At 51.6% G+C, this 21,277-nt stretch overlaps 1 protein-coding gene across 14 annotated transcripts in view; it reads left to right on the forward strand.

The window, feature by feature from the left end:
• Positions 1 to 21,277, forward strand: part of PCBP3 (poly(rC) binding protein 3) — a 44,306-nt gene that overhangs the window by 21,230 nt on the left and 1,799 nt on the right. For 2 of the 14 annotated variants that reach the window (XM_039381377.1, XM_039381376.1), the window contains 6 exons: positions 585 to 728; positions 3,246 to 3,287; positions 7,481 to 7,559; positions 8,222 to 8,281; positions 11,492 to 11,544; positions 13,943 to 14,112. In XM_039381377.1, coding sequence (XP_039237311.1) covers positions 585 to 728; positions 3,246 to 3,287; positions 7,481 to 7,559; positions 8,222 to 8,281; positions 11,492 to 11,544; positions 13,943 to 14,112 — 548 coding nt within the window. Of the gene's footprint in view, positions 1 to 584; positions 729 to 3,245; positions 3,288 to 7,480; positions 7,560 to 8,221; positions 8,282 to 11,491; positions 11,545 to 13,942; positions 14,113 to 15,804; positions 16,750 to 21,277 lie in introns of those variants that run through there. The other 12 variants (XM_039381378.1, XM_039381379.1, XM_039381383.1 and 9 more) reach the window with 12 other exon arrangements.

Genomic DNA, 21,277 nt, shown 5'->3' on the forward strand with positions numbered 1-21,277 from the left:
TAAAGACCTCCTAGTTCCAACCCCTTGCCATGGCAGTGACACTTCTCATGTGACCACAATGACAGTGCCTCGCAGCATCCACTGCACAGCCATCTGCGTCCCAGCTGGGATGGCCGTGGACCAAACCAACTCCTGAAGGTGACCCTGACCTGCTGGTGAGGAAGATGAGGGCGGTCAAAGAGGTTGAGCAGTGTGCTGGGTCGCTCAGATGGGCTGTACCTCTCCATTCTGCTGCTTGAGGGCCTCCTCAGGGTTTTGAGAGGAGGGTTCCAGGAGTCTGGACCAGGTGACGGGGTTTGCGCAGAGCAGAGCAAAGGTGAGGGAGGCAGCAGAGGTCCAGGAAGCGATTTAGGAGCCCGTGCCGTGGCAGGGGATCTCCCGTACCCCAGGTTGTCCTCATTGTCCATGAAATGCTGCTTTTCCTTGTGTCCTCCTGTCCAGAAACGCGGTGTTACTGGTGCGGGTGTTGCTGCCGGTGGCCCCGGGGGCCGCGCTCCATTAGGTGCTTTCTAACGCTCTTTTTGCCGCCGTTTCAGGAAAGCTGTTCTAATGTTCTCTCTCCCTCTCCTTATCCCTTTTCCTAGTCCCCACCAAAAGGTGCCACCATTCCCTACCGCCCAAAGCCCGCCTCCACCCCTGTCATTTTTGCAGGTGGTCAGGTAAGAGCCGACCCGCTTGCAGCCTCCACTGCCAACCTCAGCCTTTTACTGCAGCACCAGCCGCTGCCCGTTAGTGCACTCAGGTTTCTTGCCTTCTGACTTGCATGGTGTCATCCCATCCGTTGTGTGCCACGGCAGCTGGACTGAAAGCTCTTGGTAGAGCCGATGGCTTACCTCCTCTAATGGACGCTGGAGGCTGAGGAGAAGGAAGGGGCCAGCCCAGAGAGATAGGTGTTAGCTCTGCTGGGTGCTCACACACAATGAAAAGCCTGGAATTTGCTTCACTAGACCCAAATTCCGTATTTGTCAGTGGTTAAGAAGGAGAAAATTAGAAAAGCATCATTGAACAAGAGGCCGTGACTGTTTTCTGGCATCTCCAGCCCAATTAAAAATATCTTTGTGTAGCTGTAATGGATCCAAGATAGGAAGGGTTTATCCCAGCTCCTGCAGGGCTGTGCTGAACCTCTGCTCCAGGCAGCCTCTGTGGAAGAGTCATGTCCCCATTCCTCAGGATGCTCAGCCAGTTTGGGGTCCTGCTTCCCCCCTACAGGAGAGCTTGCATTGCATTGCCCTCGGTGACACTGCAGCCTTGCAGACGCGACGTGCTATTTGTAGCCACCCTTGGGGACATTTTGCCTTTGCAGGATAACTGTGGCACGGATGTGCCATGGGAGCTGGAGGTTATTCTGCAAACGAAAATCAGCAGAAACAAGAGCAGTTTTGAGCAGACAGCTGTTTCTAAACAGGGAACTTGCACCATTGCTTTTTCCACCTCATCTCGTCATCTCACATGGTGACTGAGGACCTGCCTGTAGATGCCACCATGCTGTGGTGCCTCAGATCTAGCAGGAGATGTACCTTCCCAAGAGCTCCAGCAGCCAGGTAGAGCCAGCACCATGAAACCACAGCTGATGCCACCCAGAGCAGCTCCAAATGAGTTACTTCATTTCTCCCCAACCATAATAAATAGAAGGACAAACTAAGGATGGGAGCAAAGCCCAAAGCACAGGCTATTTTAGGCTGAATTAGTAATTGCCAGGATCAGGAGTGTTTCACTCAGTCTGAGCAGCCATCCTGGAAAAGAGCTTTGAGTCCAGCTGCTTGGTGAACTATCTTCTCAAAAGGGAGAGTAAGATGGAGGTAGCATTTCTCCTGCTGGTGAATGGTTGGTGTCTTGGACAGAAGTGATGTCACAGGAAGAAGCAACCATCTCTGAAATGAGAGCTCTTCCCAAGGCTGGGAGCCCTTTGGCTCTGCCCAAGGGGTGGCACGGGGTGGGTGGGCAGAGGACAGCCAGTGACAGTGGTGACAGGTGCTTGGGGTGGGATAAGCCTTCAGGAGCTCAGCAGGCTGAGGGATGCAGCAGCTGATGGCAGCTGCCAAAGGGACCAGCCCCATCATCCATGGGCAACATCAGAGTTGAGTTGCATCTGTCCGAGACATCTTCCTGCCCTTAATTACCTTTTTTCACTCAGTTTTTCTATTCAAAAAACAATGACCAAATTGCACCACCAGGACAGGCAACTCTTCGGTGAAGCCTCTGCCATATCCCTATCATGCCAAGATGTCAGTGGGCACTGGGACAGCCATTTCTGTTTTCCTCCTTCATGATTTTGGGGGTTTTCCTCACACAAGGCACTTTGCTGTTTGCAAAGAATGTGGCAAATTTGCAGGAGGTTCCAAGGGTTTTTTTTTTTTTTCTTTTTTTCTTGGCAGTCTTTACTCTCCCTTTTCAAAGTGTTGTCCATTTCTTTTGTCATTTCTTTCAGAACCATCTGAATAATGTGTCAACCAGTGAGATATGTTTTGCTAGCTGGTTAAGTCCTAAATATTGGGCTCTCTAGTATCTAGCTCTTCACCCAGATCTGTGCTTATCTTTGGGTTATTTCCGAAAAAAAGTGGAGAAAGGATTGCTACAAAGGATGGGAAAAACACACAAAGCCACTTGCCTGGCAGATATCTGCATGGATTTATCAATTATGGCTGGTGAAAGGCATCGCAGTGCAGGCGGCCTAGCCCTGAGCCCTCACCTCAATGCCTTTCCAATATCCCAGCAGAGCACTGGAACATACTGGGTGGATATTAGGCATCCACTGGGAGTTGTGCACCTGAAAATACGGAGAGGCTCACGTCACTGGCTTGCTTTCTAGGATCACACTAAGGTGTGAAGGGCAGCGGTGATGTCACTGTGCACCTGCCACGCAGTTAATTCTGGTTATCATTGAATCACAGAATGGTTTGGGTTGGAAGGGACATTAAAGATCGTCCAGTTCCAACCCCACTGCCACTAATCCTTATTTTTTGTACGGCAAAGACCAGTCACAACCTGAGATTCCTGCTCCATGCAATACTGGCACCTTTAAAGAGCTGCTTATTTCCTTTTGAAAAAGCCAAAGTGAGCCCAAGCCCTTGAAGTCAGGTAGCTCAGAATTGTGCCGGGTGGCATCAGGGGTGTACATCTCCCTCCTGACCCAAGGATTTGCTGCCCTGGGGAATCTTATGTGGCAGAGGGGGTCCTGGCAGAGGGATGGAGTTCTCTCACCATGTCCTACCAGCCCTAGTAACATCTTTTTTTTTCCTTTGCAGGCCTATACAATTCAGGGACAATACGCTATTCCACACCCGGATGTGAGTTTTACCCTAATTTTTCTTATACCCTTTTCTGTCACCTGCATGCTACTGTTAATTCACATAATATTAATATTAGCCAATAATATTAATAACGTATTTTCAAAGTAACTGGCCGTTTGTAGTATCTGTAATACCTCAAGTAGCCTTTTAACCTCTTAGCACTAAACTTTATTACTTCCGAGGACTTGGCCTGATGCTAAATTGTTTCCGTTGTTCAGTGCTATCCCTTCATTTTGAGAAAAAACATACTCTATGCATTTTGTGCCTCAAAATGATCAAAACAAGCAAAAAAAAAAAAAGAGGAAAAAATAATAATTTCCCCTCTATTTCCCCCTTGTCGTTAAAATGTTGGTAAGCCAAGGGTGTATTTAGTTGCTGAGTGCCTTGGTGGAGTGGGGAGAAGCCAGAGCTCCAGGAGGTTCATGCTTGAGGCCAGGGCAGGGGGACATGCCTTTCAGGGAGGGGAAGGGTGGGGGGGGCCTCCCAGAAATTGGGAGCCTCTGCATCTCCCAGAGAGACGGAGAGGGTGCTGCATCTCACCTTGCTGAGGGCTCTGTGCCTCCCCAAAGGAGCAGGACCCCAGACTGATGTGGTCACCCTGGGTTTGATGGCTGTCTCAGTGGGTTTCGGCAGCTGTCACCCAGGGCAGGGACATTGTGGGGACAGTCCCCCCTCTATCTCAGGCTCCTTGGTGCAGGGGCAGGCACCAGTCTGACTTGGGGTTTCCTGATACTCAGATCCCTTGGGCTCCCAGTCCTGTGGCAGGTCAGGGGGACGCAACACGTTTGTGGGGGGACACGTAGGGATCATCAGCTGGACTGTCTGCGCCTGAAATCACCAACAGAATTAGAAAATGAGTCTGTTTAAAGGATTTCTATATGGAAAGCAGTGAAGCACTGTGATGCCAGCAGCTCCTTGCCAGCATCAGGCAGCTGCTTGGCTTCTGGGGTGGTCACAGCTCTTGGAAAATGCTGGGACTTTCTAAATGTGCTTTCGAGGGGATAAAATACCTGTCGAGTTCCATTGCAGGGGTCCTTCTTGCTGTGAGTCAGGGGTCTGCAGTGGGGCTGAGGATGTGGTGATGGGTGGAAAGCCTTCTCCAGCCATCCCAGCCATGGGAAGGGTATGATGTAGCTTGGTGTTCCTCTTTCCAATGGGTGCATTGGGTATTAAATCACAGAATTGCTTTTTCCATACCTGAGAAGGTGGCAAGGCTGGTTGATATCACGAATGCCCTCTCCACATGGGAACCTTTAGGAGCTGTAGGCTGGGTTTTCGCCTTAGGAGAAGTGATTTCACTGGAATTAGTGGAATCCAGGCTTTGGCTTTCCATGTGACACCAGTATGTGTGTACTCTGAATAGCCTGCTGTGATGGTTGATAAGAAATATTCTTAATTATGTACTGTTTGCTTTTGCTCCAGAAGCAAGAAATAACCTGCGTATTTAGGGTAGGTCATTATAGTGTTTATCCCAGTTTTTCTTTGCAAGTAGTGCTGACAACTTAGTCTTTTCCTTCTTACTATATTCCTCTGATTGTCAGGATTAAAATACATTTAATATATTTGCTGGCTGAGCTCTGCCCCACTCCCGGCAGATTTACTGAGACCTGGGAAGAATTGTTGGTACAGGGGCCATGCACTCCCTCCTTACTCTTATAGTGCTCTCATAGTGATTGGCCATTTTAAACAATGCTCAGTGCAGAATCCAGTCTTGAATGGGATTTTAGGGCATTTTAAACACATTCTAGGTGTCTGTGTTTAGTGGGTGCCCCTGGCAAAGCAGGAAGAATTTTGAATGCCACATGCATGTTCCTGCCTTGATTTTCTCCCCTGGAAAAAAAACCTCAGGACAGAGGCAGCTTAGGCTCATGAAGAGCTTCAACATTGCCTGAGTACTTGTAGGCAGTTTGGGATGTGAAGTGTAGCTGCCTGCCTTCCCAAAAGTTGTGGGATCCTAGAGTCACAGAAGGGTTTGGGTTGGAAGGGCCCTTAAAACTCATCTCATTCCAACCCCCTGCCATGGGCAGGGACACCTTTCACTAGACCAGATTGCTGCAGGTCCTGTCCAATGTGGCCTTGAAGACTTCCAGTGATGAGGCAGCCACAGCTTCCCTGGGCAACCTGTGCCAGGGCCTCACTGCCCTCACAGGGAAGAATTCCTTCTGAAATAATATCCTGTCTAACCCTGCCCTCTGTCAGTGGGAAGCCATTCTGCCTTGTCCTGTCACTCCAGGCCCTTGTCCCAAGTCCCTCTCCAGCTCTCTTGGAGCCCCTTTAGGCACTGGAAGAGGCTCTAAGTTCTCCCTGAAGCCTTTTCTTCTCCAGGCTGAACACCCCCAGCTCTCCCAGCCTGTCTCCAGAGCAGAGAGGCTCCAGCCCTCAGAGCAAATCCGTGGCCTCCTGTGGACTCACTCCAACAGATCCATGTCCTTGCTGTGCTGGGGACCCCAGAGCTGGATCCAGCACCCCAGGTACAGTCTCACCAGAATAGAGGAGAAGAATCCCCTCCCTTGACCATGGAAGATGAGCTGGAAGAGATGGACATAGCAGCTTTCACTGTGACACCTGGGCGCAGCCATGTTCTCCTCTCACAGGCTTATTTATTGTTCTGATTATGGAAGCTGGCTAAATACCACTATCCAAACTATGTCTGAAAAGTCTACTAGATCAGTACTAGAAAGGATTTTGATGTTTCCCCCATTGGGCAAAGCAGGACCCCTGCACCAGGGCATGGTTGAAGCCCAAAGGGCAAAGAGGTTTCATTCAGAGTCCCGCCAGTGTCCAGGGACCAGGTGTCATGAGGAATTCCAGAATCAGGGTGCACCTCTAGGAAACAGGATAGTTCTGAAGTTAAAAAGCAGTGGATGCTGATGTCCCCGCTCACTGCAGGAGCAGTGGTGCACTCAGTCCTATCTGGAGACAGCTGTGTTTTGGCAGGAACCCACCATATCACACTTTTGGCTAAAATAAGCCAAGTAAAGCCAAAAGAAGCACGGGGAGGAATGTGCAAGCACCTCTTTTCGTGGAGTGGTGAGACCTCTCACTTGAGCTGGTGGAGGCTGGAATTCTTCATGCCTCTGCAGAGAGAACAGAGATCCCCTGGGTACCTCTCTGAGCATTTGCAGGTGTTTCACCCCTTCCCACTGCCTCCCTCCAGCCTCCCCCCAGTGTGTGCAGTCTCTCGAGTCAGCTCTTCCCAGCATTTCCCCCTCACTGCTGCCAGCCAGACCTCCCCACCCTCTGTCCCCAGCCATGCTGCAGGAGCAAGGAGGAGTTGGAGCCTTGTTGACCCCCGAAACCTTGAAATTATAACTCCTGCCTCTCCATTGCCAGTGATAATGGGCACAACAAGTGGTTTGAGTTGGGGGGATGATGTGGTACTGGCAACCCCCCAGCACCTGTGAAAAGTGGGAGGTGATAAAGAGCCTCCCTCCTGCTCCCTGCCAGACTTCAGCCCAGTTTGGTTTGGTTTTTTTTTTTTCTTTTATTCTTTTTTTGGTTGGTTTTTTGGGTTTTTTTTTGTTGTGGTTTTTTTTTTTTTTTTTTTTTTGATTTGGAGCAGTGAAACCGAGCACAAAATGTATTCCAAACAAACACCTCTCTATGCAACCACTTCCCGACCGGGCACCAAAACCTATCCAGCACAACAAGGGATACAAGGATCTGAAATACCTACTGGTTGTGGCTGAAGCCCATAATTCCCCGTGTTCCTAATGAGCTGACATTTAGAAACGCAGTTTATCCATCTCCCAGAGGCACTTACCATCGGAGGCACAGCACAAGAACATGTGCTGTGGGGACAAGCGGTGACAGTGCGGCTCTGGTGACACAAAGAGGGTCTCTGGGTGCTGGTTGTGATGCCCACCAGCTGGCCCTGTGCCAAGGCGGAGGAGCTGAAACTAAGAATGGGCTTCTTTCTGGTATCGTACTTCAGACCCTGACCAAGCACTTCTGCCAAAGATTTGGACTTTATTGCACTATACCCAGGCCAAGTCCTTCTGCTAATGTTTTTGCCATGTCTCACCATGGCTTCCTGCTTTGGTTTTTGGTTGGTTTTTTTTCATTAATTTTTGTTTGTTTTCCTTTTTTTTCCCCCCCTTCCGTTATAATTTTGTTCTTGCTTTTCGGTGTGACTTCTTGTACTCTATGACAATAACCTTCTTAGCTCTAATGTCCCTCCTACCCCTCAGCAGTTGACCAAGCTCCACCAGTTGGCTATGCAGCAAACCCCCTTTACTCCCCTTGGACAGACCACCCCCGCTTTCCCTGGTACGTACCCACACGCCCTTTCAAGATATCCTTCTCTTACCTGTAGAGTTTCTCTCTCTTTCTAAACTCATGCTATTTAATGGAAATGAGCAGGGCAAGTAAAATGTTGCAATGTCCACGGGGAAAGGCTAACTAGAGATGGATATTTTGGGGGTCCTCAAGGGCGAGCTCTCAGCCCTTTGCCATGCATGCCTGGACTCACTCCCAGCTTTGCTGGCTTTCCCAGCAGAAGTGATGACCACCATTAGGGTCCTTCCCTTCATGGAGGAGGAGGCGGCAGCATCCCCTGCCACACGCTGATCCAGACCCCGGTGGGACATCCCTGCTTTCCCGGGGGGAGTGGCTCGGTGCCGGCCGGGGATGCTGCCTCGGTGTGTGTGGGGAGCGGTGCTGAGCCAGGCAGGATGGCACTCCCACAACGGGAAGGAGTTGTGGCTGCATTGACAGGAGCACAGCCAGCCCTGAGCCTTGTCCTCAAGGCTGGCATGTTCACAGTGACCTGGGAAGCAGATAGAGCACAGGGGATGGAGATACTTAAAGTACCGGTTGGAAATGCCTTTTCTGACAATATGTTCATCATATTTTGAGCTTCCTAGATGAAGTGACATTGCTTATCTCCTTGAAGGCAAAAGCATTAAACCTGTTTCTTCTTTGCTCTTCAGGAGAAAAGCTGCCCTTACATTCCTCCGAAGAAGCTCAAAATCTGATGGGCCAGTCATCAGGTAAAACACAAAGCTAGAGGGAAATAAGCAAGCTTTGATTGAAATATATATATTCCATTATAGGACCATGCCATTGTTGTGCTCTGAGAGGAATCATGGTATTTGTGGAGAAGACAGCAGGTTTTCTTGGTGGGCAGGGAGAGGCCAGGCAGCACTGTTCTTCTTTGTACAGCATGTCAAAAGAAAAGTGCCTGGACTTTATTGCCTGGTTTTGTGATATTTGTGTATAACTGCCATAGAATCACAGAACATCCTGAGTTGGAGGGACCCACAAGGATCATCAAGTCCAACTCCTGGCCCTGTGCAGGACAGCCCCAAGAATCCCACTATGTGCCTGAAAGTGTTGTCTAAACACTTCTTGAGCTCTGTCAGGTTTGGAGCCATGACCACTGCCCTGGGGAGCCTGTTCCAGTGCCTGACCACTCTCTGGGGGAAGAACCTTTTCCCAATATCCAGCCTAAACCTCCTCTGACACAGCTCCAGCCGTTCCCTCAGGTCCTGTCGCTGGTCATCAGAGAGCAGAGGTCGGTGCTGCCCCTCCACTACCCCTCATCCACAGTGAGTTCTCCCTCAATGCCATCTGCGTAACAGGAGGATATCAGAGTCATCACCCTTATTCCTTCATTTAATTTTGCCTAAACTTTGCTCAGAAACAGCAGAAAAATGCCGGTGGGAACAGCAATGACATGCAGCTTTAGCCATCTCCAAGCCATTCAGGGTGAGTTGCAATTTTAGTGGGACAGGACCCTGAGGAGCCAGAGCATGGCTGCAGCCTTGGAGAAATTTTGACGGCAGATGTCCCACATTCATCCGTATGTGCGGAATGGATTTGTCTTTTCTTACCTGCCATTGCTTAGAGGAGTTATCCTGAGACCTGGAGGTTCACAGGCAGTATGAACCAGACCTCCCTGGGCATGCCTGGGCCACACAGCCATCCCATGCATGCCTCAGAAGTCTGGGGATGTCACCTAACTATGAAAGCAAATGTAGCCCAAGTAGATAGACCCCACAAGACTGTAGAAGTAGAGATTTCATGATGCTGACCTGCGCAGCCATGTTTTCTGCATGTCCTCTTTGCCCTTTGCAGTCACCCAAGGCACTAATCCTGCCCTGACACCTTCATTACAGCCTCAGGGACTGCTTGTGCATATCAGAGAGGGAGAATCTGGAGTGCTAAAATAAACCAGTCTCCAGATAATGGGGAAGCCATTCCTTGATGGCTCTGTGATGCAGGGATGGTGCAGTACCATGGCACCTTGTGTCCCAAGGGCTTTCAGCAGCACCCATGGCATCTGAGCACGGGACAGGAGATGCCACCTGCGAGTCTGAGGAGCTTAGCTCGTATTCCCAAAGAACCCTGGATGCCTCAGTGCTGCTCTGAGCCCATCCCCAGTGCTCTGCTCCCTTCAGAAGACATTTTCTGCCATACCCAGGCTGCTACTGAGCTGAGCCTTGTAATGCATGACTGAGAGGCTGGGACACCCTCCTCTGAGGGGCATGTCTGTGTTAGGTGCAGTCCACCTTGCCTGAACTGTGAGGAAGCTCAGTGTGCAAGACAGTCCAGGGCTGGTGAAATGTGTGCTGTAAAGTCAGCGTTGAGCATTGCCTGTGGTGTAAGAGCTGGGCAGGATCTGTTTTGTGCAGGGTTTGGCATTAGTACCCCTGGCAGGGGTGAAGGACAGCAGAGGGCTGCCTAGCCGAGGATTTGCATCCCCAGTTCTAACATCTCCTCTCCTCTCCGTGCTCCCAAGTGAAAAATGTGGTGAGGAGACCTCCTGCAAGGGAGGTGCGTCTGGGAAGCTGCATTCAGGAGAGCGCAGGACTCAGACTCGTAGAATCATGGAATTGTTTGGGTTGGAAGGAACCTTAAAGCCCATCTCATTCCAACCTCCTGCCAACCCCCACTAGCCCAGGTTGCTCCAAGCCCAGTCCAGCCTGGCCTTGAACACTTCCAGGGATGGGGCAGCCACAGCTTCTGTAGACAACCTGTGCCAGGGCCTCCCAACCCTCACTTCCTAACAGCCTAACATCATGCATGAGCACATCCAAGTTACCTGGAGCTCCTCTTCCTCAGTGCTGCAGCCCTCGATGGAAATATGTGAGGAATTTGGAGCTGCTGCTGTCTTCTTTTGCAGCAGCCCTGCATTTCCAGTCTCCTTATTCTCTTTATTCTGCACCTACTTACTCCCCTTTCCACAGATACAGACCTGACAGTCTCCTGTGCTCTAAAAATCCTTTATCAGTGGTCTATATCATAAGGATAAGGGGTTTTTTTTCCAGTTACTATGAATTCCCATCAGCCACCAGACAGCTGCTTTCTTGCAGATTTGGCATAGGACATCCCTACTTCGGCACTGAGGTGATTTAATATGGAAAATCATGGGAGAGGCAGGCTTTGACCTGGCCTAGGAGCGCTATGGCATGGTGTCCTCTTACCTCTGGAGCTGCACACACAGGGTATCCTGCTGGCTCCAGCCATTTCCACCATGGAGGAGAGAACTCTCCCTGATCCAGGAGAGGCTGGGAGGAAGCACGCCTCTGCCTTTGCTCTTCGGCGCGTAATTTTGTAGGGAAGCAGGATCTGAATCTCCATACTGTTTATCTTGCTTTCCCTTGGGAATAAGAGGGACAGCTGGTCCTGAGTCCAGCTAGGTTGCATGTCTTAGCAGTCTGTCTTAAATTTAGGGTGAGTCTGTGGGGCTTTAACTTGCAAAGGACTTGTGCCAGTGCTGCCGGATTCCCTGGGGAAACCGGTTTTGGGACACCAAGCTGCTGTCATACCAAAGCAGCTCAGTGCTGCTGCATCCAGAGAGGGCTGGAGGGTGCATGGACAGCATTCCTGCTGGGCTGGTGAGTGTCCTAGCCAGCATGCTCTCTGCTGCTGTGTGGAAAGGTGTTTTTCCCACCTCTCTTTGGTGATGCTGGAACCTTGCACCCTCCTCTGAAGCCATTCCCAGTGGGAGGATGAAGGGTGGGAAGCGAGGCACTCATGGGGCAGCTCAAGGGATGCAGGGAAGGTGACACCCAGCTCCAGCAGAGTCAGGTAGCAACCATCTTCCCCCTCCTTGTCCCAGAGTGTGTGATCCCCTTCCTCTCCCACCCCGGAGCAGGACGCAGCCTTTGCAGTGTTGACTGTTGTGGGAAAGCAGTGGAGCTCCATCGTGCTGCCTCTGCAAGCTATAATAACCATGTCTCCTTGCATATGCCCAGGTTTGGATGCCAGTCCCCCGGCCAGTACTCATGAACTCACCATTCCCAATGATGTAAGTAGATCCAAGTGCTTCCTTGGCATGTCTGTGTGTGCGTGTGTGTAGACACGTATATGTATATGTGTGTGTATATATATAAGTATAAGCTGCAGCCATATGGCTTTGTTAAATATATTTAGAGGTGCCCCTTCACCATGTTCCCTTATCCATGTGCAGTCCGTTGGGGATCAACCTGCAGCATAAAGTGCCCACTTGACTTTACCCCATCGGTAGCTTCCCTAGGTACAATCCTTAATGCTCTATTTCCCTTTCCAAGTGAACTCAGTGCTCATGAAACATGCCCAGTTGACAGCACTGGGAAAGGGAGAGAGCTCCCATGCCAGCCCTGATTAAACTCTTAATTGCTTAATCAGGCACTGGCACGTCTGACATGATGTTTCAGCTCAAGGGTAGTTAGTGGGCTGGGGGGGTGGTGAAGAGGAGGTAAGTAAATAACGTTTCTCATGCCACAAAGTGCCACACAAGTGTGTGAAGGACGGTGTGTCTCATCTTAGTGCTGGTGACAGGCAGCTTTGGAGTCTTAACAGATGGAGGCGTTGTGGGTGTTGGACTGGGATATTTGGTGGGACAAGGCTGGAGTCATGCTGGGCAGGGTGCTTGGGGATGCTCCAGTGGAAGGAGGTGGGATGGAGAGCACAACACAGCCAGCCCCTGGATTCATGTGTCTCACTTGCTTCTGGACTGGCCCACCGGTTTCTATGGATTAAGAACCAATCTGCGCTCAAATCAGGAGAAGGGCAAGCAGGGGGATGACAGCCAGCCTCTGTCCCCATCTCCATCACCAGCAAGCACCTTCACCCCGTCCTCATCAGGAACCTCTGGATGGGGTCTGGCAGCTGTTGCTACCTCTTCCTGCTGTTCACCAACACCCAGCAGCACGAGGGGAAGGCAGCAAGCCCGGCTGCAGCTGCCTGGCACCTCTGCCAGGACCTCCTTCCGCCCAAGAGACGTGGCAGTGCAACAACTTCTGAGCATCTGCCAGCTGAAACCCTCAGAGAGGCTTCACCCCAGGGCCAACCACCATGGAGCAAATCTCCAGAGGAGTCTGTGGGAGATTAATCACCAGTCTGCATCTGTCCGTCCAGCAAGGACCCCTCTCCAGGAGACTGCAGGGAGCTCTGCAAGCACTCCAGAGGTTCCAACAGCCGTGTCCGTGGAGCCTGGAGGACCGTACCAATCTTCACAAATATCAAGAGACCCCTTGCAAAAGGGGAGGAAGGGATGCCAGGGGACCTCCCAGAACCCAGGAGCACTCAGAGCATTCACTCGCCAGAGATTCGGCTCTCAGCAGACCTGAGCAGCATTAAATGTCATCACCTGCATCTTGAAAAATTCCTTCCTACCTCTTCCTCCTGTTGTTTTGAAGGCTTTTAAACACTGCCACCTTCTCAGGAAGCAGAGGACAGGTGTGATTTTCTTTAAGGGTCTCCTGGTGTGTTTTAGTGGTATAGCTTGGAGTTGTGCTGCAGTGAACATTTGGAGGAGTAGTCGTCTCCACTTCTGCCATGGCAGAAATCCAGCAGCTGCCAAGATGAACATCCCACTTATAAAATGCCCAGGCGCAACCTTAGAAAAGAGCTCAGATGTCCAAAAGGGGATGCAGAAACACCTCATGCCTGTGTTGGCCAATATGGATATCTTGCTCTGTGTCAAGGGAACCACCATGTGGTGCACAAATCAGTGAAAACAAAGACCATTGAGGAAATTCAAGCCATTGAGGTCCATTGAGGAAATTCAAGGGATGGATATTTGCAGATATTCAAACCTCCATCTGGCTCTGATTTTTTCACAAGAGCGTGAAAGATGTGTTTTTAAGTAGGAGTCACCTCTTCTGCGGGTGCCACAGCCACATGGTGCTCTCCTGAGCATGCCAGTGAACCATTGGATTGCACTGAAAGAGCTAGAGGGGGCAACAGAGGCACCGAGGGCATCCCAGTGGGGTAGAAGGAATGTGGGAGGGGGCTCCTGAGGTTGGGCTGTCCCCAGCGAAGGCAGAGGGCTTGTTTCCTTCTAGTAACATGTCCAAACCACATTTGGGTTTGCTGTAACTGGCAAAAGGATAAGTAACTTGCAAAACACTGACGATTTATTAGACCACAAAAATTATTATTACTGAAATGAGCCCTCCTTGAAGCCCTCTGAGATGCTGGGCATGATGTGTGGATACTGGAGGTTTTGCCCCCACAAGGAGCAGAGCAGGGCAGGCTGCTGGATGAGTCCTGGGAGGACTATGCTCGTGTGAAGGTGGGATTCACCCCCGGGCTGTCCCTCTCCTGTTTTCATGAGCACTAAGGTCACACGCGTCCCAGGGCCGTGCAGTTGTGCACGCATCCCGCTGGAGACGGTCAGAGCTGCCGCTTCTCAGACGTTCCCTCCGTGCTTTTTTTCCTAGCTAATAGGCTGCATAATCGGACGCCAAGGGACCAAAATCAATGAAATTCGGCAGATGTCGGGAGCGCAGATTAAAATCGCCAACGCCACGGAAGGGTCATCGGAGCGCCAAATTACCATCACAGGAACCCCTGCAAACATCAGCCTTGCGCAGTACCTCATCAACGCCAGGTGAGACCCCCCGCAGACCTCCGCCACCTCCTGCCACGGCCAATCCCATCCTGCTGGCCTGGTGGGAGCAGCCCTCACTCCTGGCACCATGGGCCAGGAGGGGCTTCGCAAGGCCGGCTGGGACAGTTGGTGTCTTGCTGAGAGCTCTGAGTGGAGACCAGACGTCACCACCGGGACATCTCCCTCCAGCCGGCGCTTTGGCTGGGGACTGGGAGCTGCTTCACCGCTGGCGGGTTGTGCCAGTCACCTGCCCGCCTGCCACCCTCGCTCCTGGATTTTGCTCACGGGTAGGGCAAAATCACCGCCGTCTTTCTCTGTGGATGAGGCAGGAGACGGGGACAGGGATGGAGCTGAGACGGTGGCAGGGAGGCATCACTTGGGACCTGCTGGCTGGGATCCCAGCGTCGCTTGCTGCCTCTTCCACGTGCTTCCAGACCTCCATCCAGTGAAAGTAATCAGTCCAATAAGCACAAGACATGGGAACGGCCTGATTGCTTCCTTTTCATCATGAAAAGCTTGGCGCAGCAGGACTTCACAGTGGCCAAGGGTTCCCAAAACTGCCACAGGCTAGGGGGAGATGCAGCCCATGCTGAGGGGGACCAGGGGTCCGGCAAGGGACTGAGAGGGGAGCATGCAGGGGAGGTGTAGCTGGAGAGACAAGTTGGGGACTAGCTCCATGCTGGCAGTGAACTGTCTCCACTCAGACCTGTTTGCCTGTGTGTATGGACTCATGGATAGAGAGTTTAAAGGGATACAGGACCTTTTACTGGCTTTGCACCCACCTGGCACAGCCACACAAGCAAGCCTGTCCACCTCTGTGTGTCCTCCGCTACGGGCAGGATTGATGCTGTGCCAACACATCGGATGTGTGCAGCTGCAGGAGGCTGCTGGCAGGGTCCCGAGGACGGGGGGCTGTTGGCAGCGACTCTGACATTTGTTGGGGTGTGGGCTGGGAGTACCGGTGAGGTCTGTATGTGCTTTCTCCTCCTTGCACCCAACCCACCTCAGCCCCGACCCGCAATAGACCCCCATCATCCCATCCCGCCCTGCTGTCCCGCTGCCCATGCCCATGGCACCTCTCCACCTCCTTAGGTGAGGGATGCGGCCAGCCCCTCACAGGCATGGCTGAGCGGCTTTCCAATCCCAGCTCCTTGCCAATCCCCCCTCCACCTCCTGAGACAAGTGAAAGAAAAGAAAACCAAGCGGCTCTTCGTTGCTGGGAAGGGCTGGCTGAGCTGCCACCTCTGCAGAGATGACCTGACGGGGGGCAGGATGGGGCTCAGCCTCTCCCACAGTTTCCAAAACCAGAGCAAAATGAAGCAGCAGGGGGAGATGGCACAGCCGCCTGTCCCCCGTGGGAGAGACGCTTCTAGAAGAGAAGCCGTGCACTGAGTTGTCTCCTGCCTCTGGTGGGTGACATCTCTGCTACAACACGGTGATGGTAACGGGCACTACCTGGCAGCTGTGAGGAGAGGCAGCCAGCCATTATGCTGACTCTATGCTCCAGCCCCCCGTGCCCTCCACGGAGGACCCCAAGCCACCCAGAGATGCTCTGCCCACCCCGTCTAAGCAGGGCGTAGGCAAGAGGAGGAGCACTGCCCCACAGGGTCTTCGTTTTCTTTTCTGCTCCGGTGATTAAGCGCTTGTTTTTTGTCTCCCCCCCACCCCTCTCTCTGCCCCTGTCTATTCTAGGCTGACGTCTGAGGTCACTGGAATGGGCGCACTCTAATTTCCACCCACCATCCTCCACTCCGCACCACCTGACCCTCTCCAGCCACCGGCACTCCACCCAGCCTGTACTGCCTGTACATTTACCGTCTTCCCTTTGCCTCCACAGATACTCTTTTCTTTACTAATGAATATATATATATATATATAAACACACATGCGCATATGCACGCACTGGAATGGTTCTTTACAAGCTCCTTGCTGTGCTCCCAAGGCTGCTCCCAAACTCTTTGGTTATGGTCCTTGTTTTCAGCGTACAGTGTTAATACTTCATCTGCTTTTTGGGGATAAGGGAGGGGGGAGAGGGGTGTTTTTTTTCTCACTGGTGAGACTTCCGGAGATGACAGGGTCTCTAGTGTCAGTCTAGCGTAGCTACTTACACGTTTGAGTTGACATTGGCGGTACTTTCTGTAGCCTATGGACATATGTGATGCCAACCAGAGTTGTGCGTGCTTCAGATGAGTTACTTTTCTCACCCTTCTTCCTTTGGTGCTCCCTCTTGCTTGTCCTGGCTCACCTTTGCCACCTCACATCCCTGCCCTCAGGGTACGGGTGTAGTTTTCACCCTGTGTTATTTGGGAAGCGGAACGCACGCGGGAACCACAGGTTCACTCCCAGGCTTCTCTCTTTGAACATGGCATGGTCCAGACAAGCCCTTTTTCATATTAAATTAAGAGAATCACACATACACACACACACACATACACAAATGCTCCTTTTTTTTTAACTAACGAGCAACTGGAAGTGGGAAGAACTCAGCTCTGTGGGATTCACACCCCCAGGGGCCTTTGAAAGCACTCTTTTGGCAATCCCCATGGGCAAAACCTTTGGACGATAGCTCAGGAAGCTCTGTGAGCTGGCTGTGTTTGTCGTTGTTTGTGTTCAATAAATGTCTGTGCAGCTCTGGTACCAATGGGCTCCGACTGTTCTTCTCCTGGGTCGCCCCACCAACTCCAGCCCCATCCTTCCCTCTGCATCCTCCCACACCTTTTTAGCTGCTTGGAGGGAAGGTGGGGGTTGTATACAATAGTTCTTCATTACTATTATTATTATTATTATTACCGTCACCATCGTAATTTTTTATTTTATTTTGTTTAGAGAAGGTCCCCAGGAGTGATGCACTTCCTGAGTGATTCCATGCTTTCTGTCTTTTTCCAAAGGGAGAGTATTTGGCTTGCATAATCTTTTGGTTTTCCTTAAGATTAATTTAAAAGTTATGGTACAACAACCAACATCTCTCACTGCCTCCTTGTCTGGACAGATCTGCCATGTCTGTGTCCCGCACCCTTCCCCAAGACCCTCTATGCCCAGTCCTGCCTTCTGCTTCCAGGCTTTTATTCTCTCTCCTACCTCTCAAATAGGAAAACAAATATGTTTTCTGCCTGTTAATTCCTGACTGTCCCTTTTTTCAGACTGCAAATGAGGGGATCATGATACACCATGTCCCCAGACAGCTGAAGCAGCCGCACTGTACATTTTTGCACTGTACCACATGGGAAATATATTGTTTTTCCAGGTGAGCCCCAAGACTTCATGGCCTTTCCCTCTCTTCCACCCTCAGTGCTGGCAGGAACCGCTGGCAGCTTCCCACCTTTCTCCTGCTGGGATGCTGGATCACTTCTCCTGTCTTCAGCGCTGACTGCTCAGCACTCACACAGGGCTACGTCCGGGACTCCGGGTGATGCCACCTCATCAGTGGAGCCAAAGATGGGCAGGGGGTTATGGGCTCCATCAGGGAGCTAGCAGGGATGAGAGCACAGCCCTGGAAGGTGAAGGTGGCTGCCAGTCCCTGCTGCTGAGCATCAGCCATTTGTTCAGCCCAGGTGTCCTAAAACCCGTGCATGCTCAGCTCTCCGGAGCATTCCAAGCCTCTGTGGTTACAGGTACTCCCAGATCCTCCATAAGATGCTTTGCTGCCCATCCCCAACCCCTTGCTCTGCTCTTCTTGACACTTTGGGTTCATCTGTGCCTTTTGGGTGGTCCAGCAGCAGACATGCTGGACCCATCTGATTCCCCATCTGATTCCCCATCTGAAGAAGTGCAGATGCTTTGGGCAGTGCTGCTGTGGGCTCAGGTGGAGCCAGTAGCCTCTGCTGACATCATCTCCCCCTTGTATTTGTGCTGATGCTGAAGATGGAGGGAGTCAGGCACCAAATGGTTCCTCCCCCAAGTTGCTGACTGGCCAGCACAAGCACAGAACCACCTGCCAAGGTGGTGAGTCGGTTGTGGGCAACTGGCACTCCTCATCTTCTCCTTTTCGTCACTCTCCTTTAGACCAAGTATTTTTCCCATTGAAGGAATGAGATATCCACGTGTGAGACCCAGCATGAAAATAACCACCCAGCAGTGTGCCAGAGCCACCCCGGTGGCCTGGCGGGTGAGCCATGGCAAAAGCTGCACATCCCCACTGCCACTACCCTGCATGGCAGCCACTGGCATGGGGTGATGCCTCCTCGGAGGGGGATGGTGCGTGGAGAGAGCCAGCCCAACCTGCCATTGTCAGCTCCTCCATGGGGCTGCAGGACAAGCCAGAGCACAAGGAGACCTTCCAGGTGATGGAGGAACAGCAGCAGCAGCAGCACCATGTTGACCAAGGCCGAGAAATCCATCACAAGCCAACACGGTTGTGGGGTTTGTGCATCTGGGAGCACAACCGCATCCTGATGACAACGAAGGTGGAAATGGCTTTGCCCGGGAATTGGCGGTTTCTGCAGATCACATCTGCCCTGAATTCCTTTGCTCTGTGTGCGCTGTGCTCCCTGTGCTATTCCCCACCTCTACTGAGACAGCGCTGCCCAAAATAGCAAATGCCAGATTGGGTCTGCCAGATGCAGCCGAGCTCAGAGGCTACTGGAGAGGGGGAGCAGTCAGCAGCAATTCCTTTACACCCATTCCCACGCCAGCAAACCCACGGATAACATCCACCTCCAGGTGCCATCCCCATTCCAGCCCACTGCCATGCATCCATCACCCAGCAAGACTGTGGAAAAGCCACCACAGGAATCGATGGGGAAGGAGAGGAGGTTGGATATAAGCATTGCTCTGGCATCAGGCCAGTATCCAAAAAGCCGTGTCAAGGCTTGTGCTGCAGCAAGGACCTGTGCTCAGGGAAGTGCTCCAGGGAATGGTAGATATGGCCACGGGGGACAAAGGGCGGACCAAGCAGTAGCAGTCACCTCAGGAGAACTGCACAGTCATAGAATCATGGAATATCCTGAGTTGGAAAGGATCCACAAGGATCATCCTGGCCCTGCACAGGACAATCCAAAGCATCCCTCCTGCTGGCATGCCCTTTGACTTCGCAATTTCTCTTTAATCAGCTTATCCATCATCATCTGGGCTTGAGCATGGTTTGGAGAAAGAGGTGTTGGAACCATTGCAACATCTCCTGAGATCATGTTGATGATAAGGAGGATAACAACGAAATCACAAGGAATGTATCAAGTTTGGCTTTGATTTCTTCAGGATGGCTCAAAAGGAGATTTGCTGCTTTCTTTGGAAGGAGCCTCAATGTTTTGCTTTGATTTGCGATAGGTCTTGGGTTTCCATTTTGGATGAACTTAAAAATGCTCCAGTGATGCATACACAGCCATGCCACTGGGAAAAATTTCTAATATTGTACTGAATATTCCATACAAGGTGAACATCCCAGTTAATCAACTTTAATACATTGTTTTTCTCTCCCAAAACAATGCATTTTATCCGGCCAGAATAATTCAACATTTCTGGAAGCAACCAGCTCAGTCAAACTCTTTGGGAATGAGTTATTTTGTGGGAAATTGTGACTTTGACTGGAAAGTATTGATCCAATGCCCCCAGAGTGTGGGGGTCTCCATCAGAGAGGGGCCAGCTGAGGTCTGTGCTCAGCCCTTTGCCCTCAGCTGAAGGTCTCCACTGCCCCCACATATCCTTATTGTGCTCCCAAAATTGTTTGGAGTATTGTTGCATGCTATTTTTCCCCCCTAGACTGTATTTGCAAATGTAGTACATAATAAGGTTGAAAAAAATAGACTGTTTCCCCTAAGGGAAAGTGACTTTCACCAGGGAGACTCTTTAAATTTCAAACTCTCTTTGAGCTGCTTTTCAGGGGTTTGTTATGTATCCATGCTAGTCACTTTTAATTATGCTAATTCCAAGCTTATGGTCCATTAGCAAGGGTAATTTCCCCTCTCCGGTGCCGGCAGAGGTAGGGTTTCTGGGGGATCACTGTGTGCTGTGGTAGGGATGAATGCTTAGTCTCATTTTCTCCTTGGCCACAGGGATGGAAGGCATCTCTCCTAGCCCTGCCTGGCTGCAGCCCCCAGCCCCTGGGAAGTATCCCTGTCCCCAGCTCTGGAGCCCCCCGGCTGATCGCTAGGTGTCCCCATTGACCAGCTTTTGCACGCCTCCTGCTCCAGCCGGGATGTGGGAAGCACTGGGATGTCCACTGCTTCCAGCTGCTGATCCATCTGCGTGCAGAAGACATCCCACGCTGCTGGAAAGGGAGTGGGGTTTTGTGTGTGTCCTCCCCCCACACCGGTGACGAGCAGTGACATCCACCGAGCGTGTGGCTGGCACCGCGTGCCACTGCGGGAAGGGTCCCATCAGTGCTGGGACTTTCCTTGAGCCGCCTCAGCCCATATGGGCAAGGACACATGATAGGCATCTCCTTGGCCATGGGTGTCCCCACACTCTCGGGATATACCGGCTGTGCCAAGGGACAAGGTCGGTGGCACAAGCCACCACTTTACGGTGGCCCAAGGCCATTCAGTCTGGCAGAGGGACAAGGTTTTGCTGGAGAGGTCCCGAGGGTTTCCACCCCTTGTGGTCTCCGGGGAGGCCAGCACTCGCAGGCAGGATGCTCTGTGTCTTGGCTGGCAGCAGGAGCGGCTGCAGCTGGTGGAATGACTTGCAGAAAGGTCAAGGTCTCAGTGCAATTCCCCTGCTCCCATGTTGGATATCACAGGGAGCTGGGACTATGCTGAGGGGGATATTTTTGCTTTCCCTTCAAAAAGAATGCAGCTGCAGATCTTAATCTGCTGTGCTGGGCAGTGAGCCTTAGGCCCCTGTCCAAAGGGTAACGTGGCAGTGACTTTTAGGAAGTACTGAATGTACCAGATGTGCAACTCCTTCCACTCCAGATGTGCAATCCCCCTCCCACTCTGCCTCAGCGCAGTTGTCCTGCAAAGAGGAAGATGAGACTCCAGATCACTCAGAAAGCATCCCACACACTAAATCCAGCCAAGTGCAAAGCCAGACTGGCTCTGTATTCCCACACTTGTGTTTAGGCAGTTTAACCGCAGGGAAGTCTCTTCCCAGAAATGATGCTCATGCCTGCTCCACACGTGGGGAATAAAACCAGCTGGAGGATGGAGAACATGATGGAGCAGCAGGAAGAGGCTTCACGTCTGAGCACCTCACTGAACCACAGCCTGTGGCTGATTCAAAACACGCGTGC

This window comes from Pipra filicauda, unplaced genomic scaffold (genome assembly GCF_003945595.2).
Source record: "Pipra filicauda isolate LSUMZ 115617 unplaced genomic scaffold, ASM394559v2 scaffold21_size4447388_pilon, whole genome shotgun sequence".
Lineage (NCBI taxonomy): Eukaryota > Metazoa > Chordata > Aves > Passeriformes > Pipridae > Pipra > Pipra filicauda.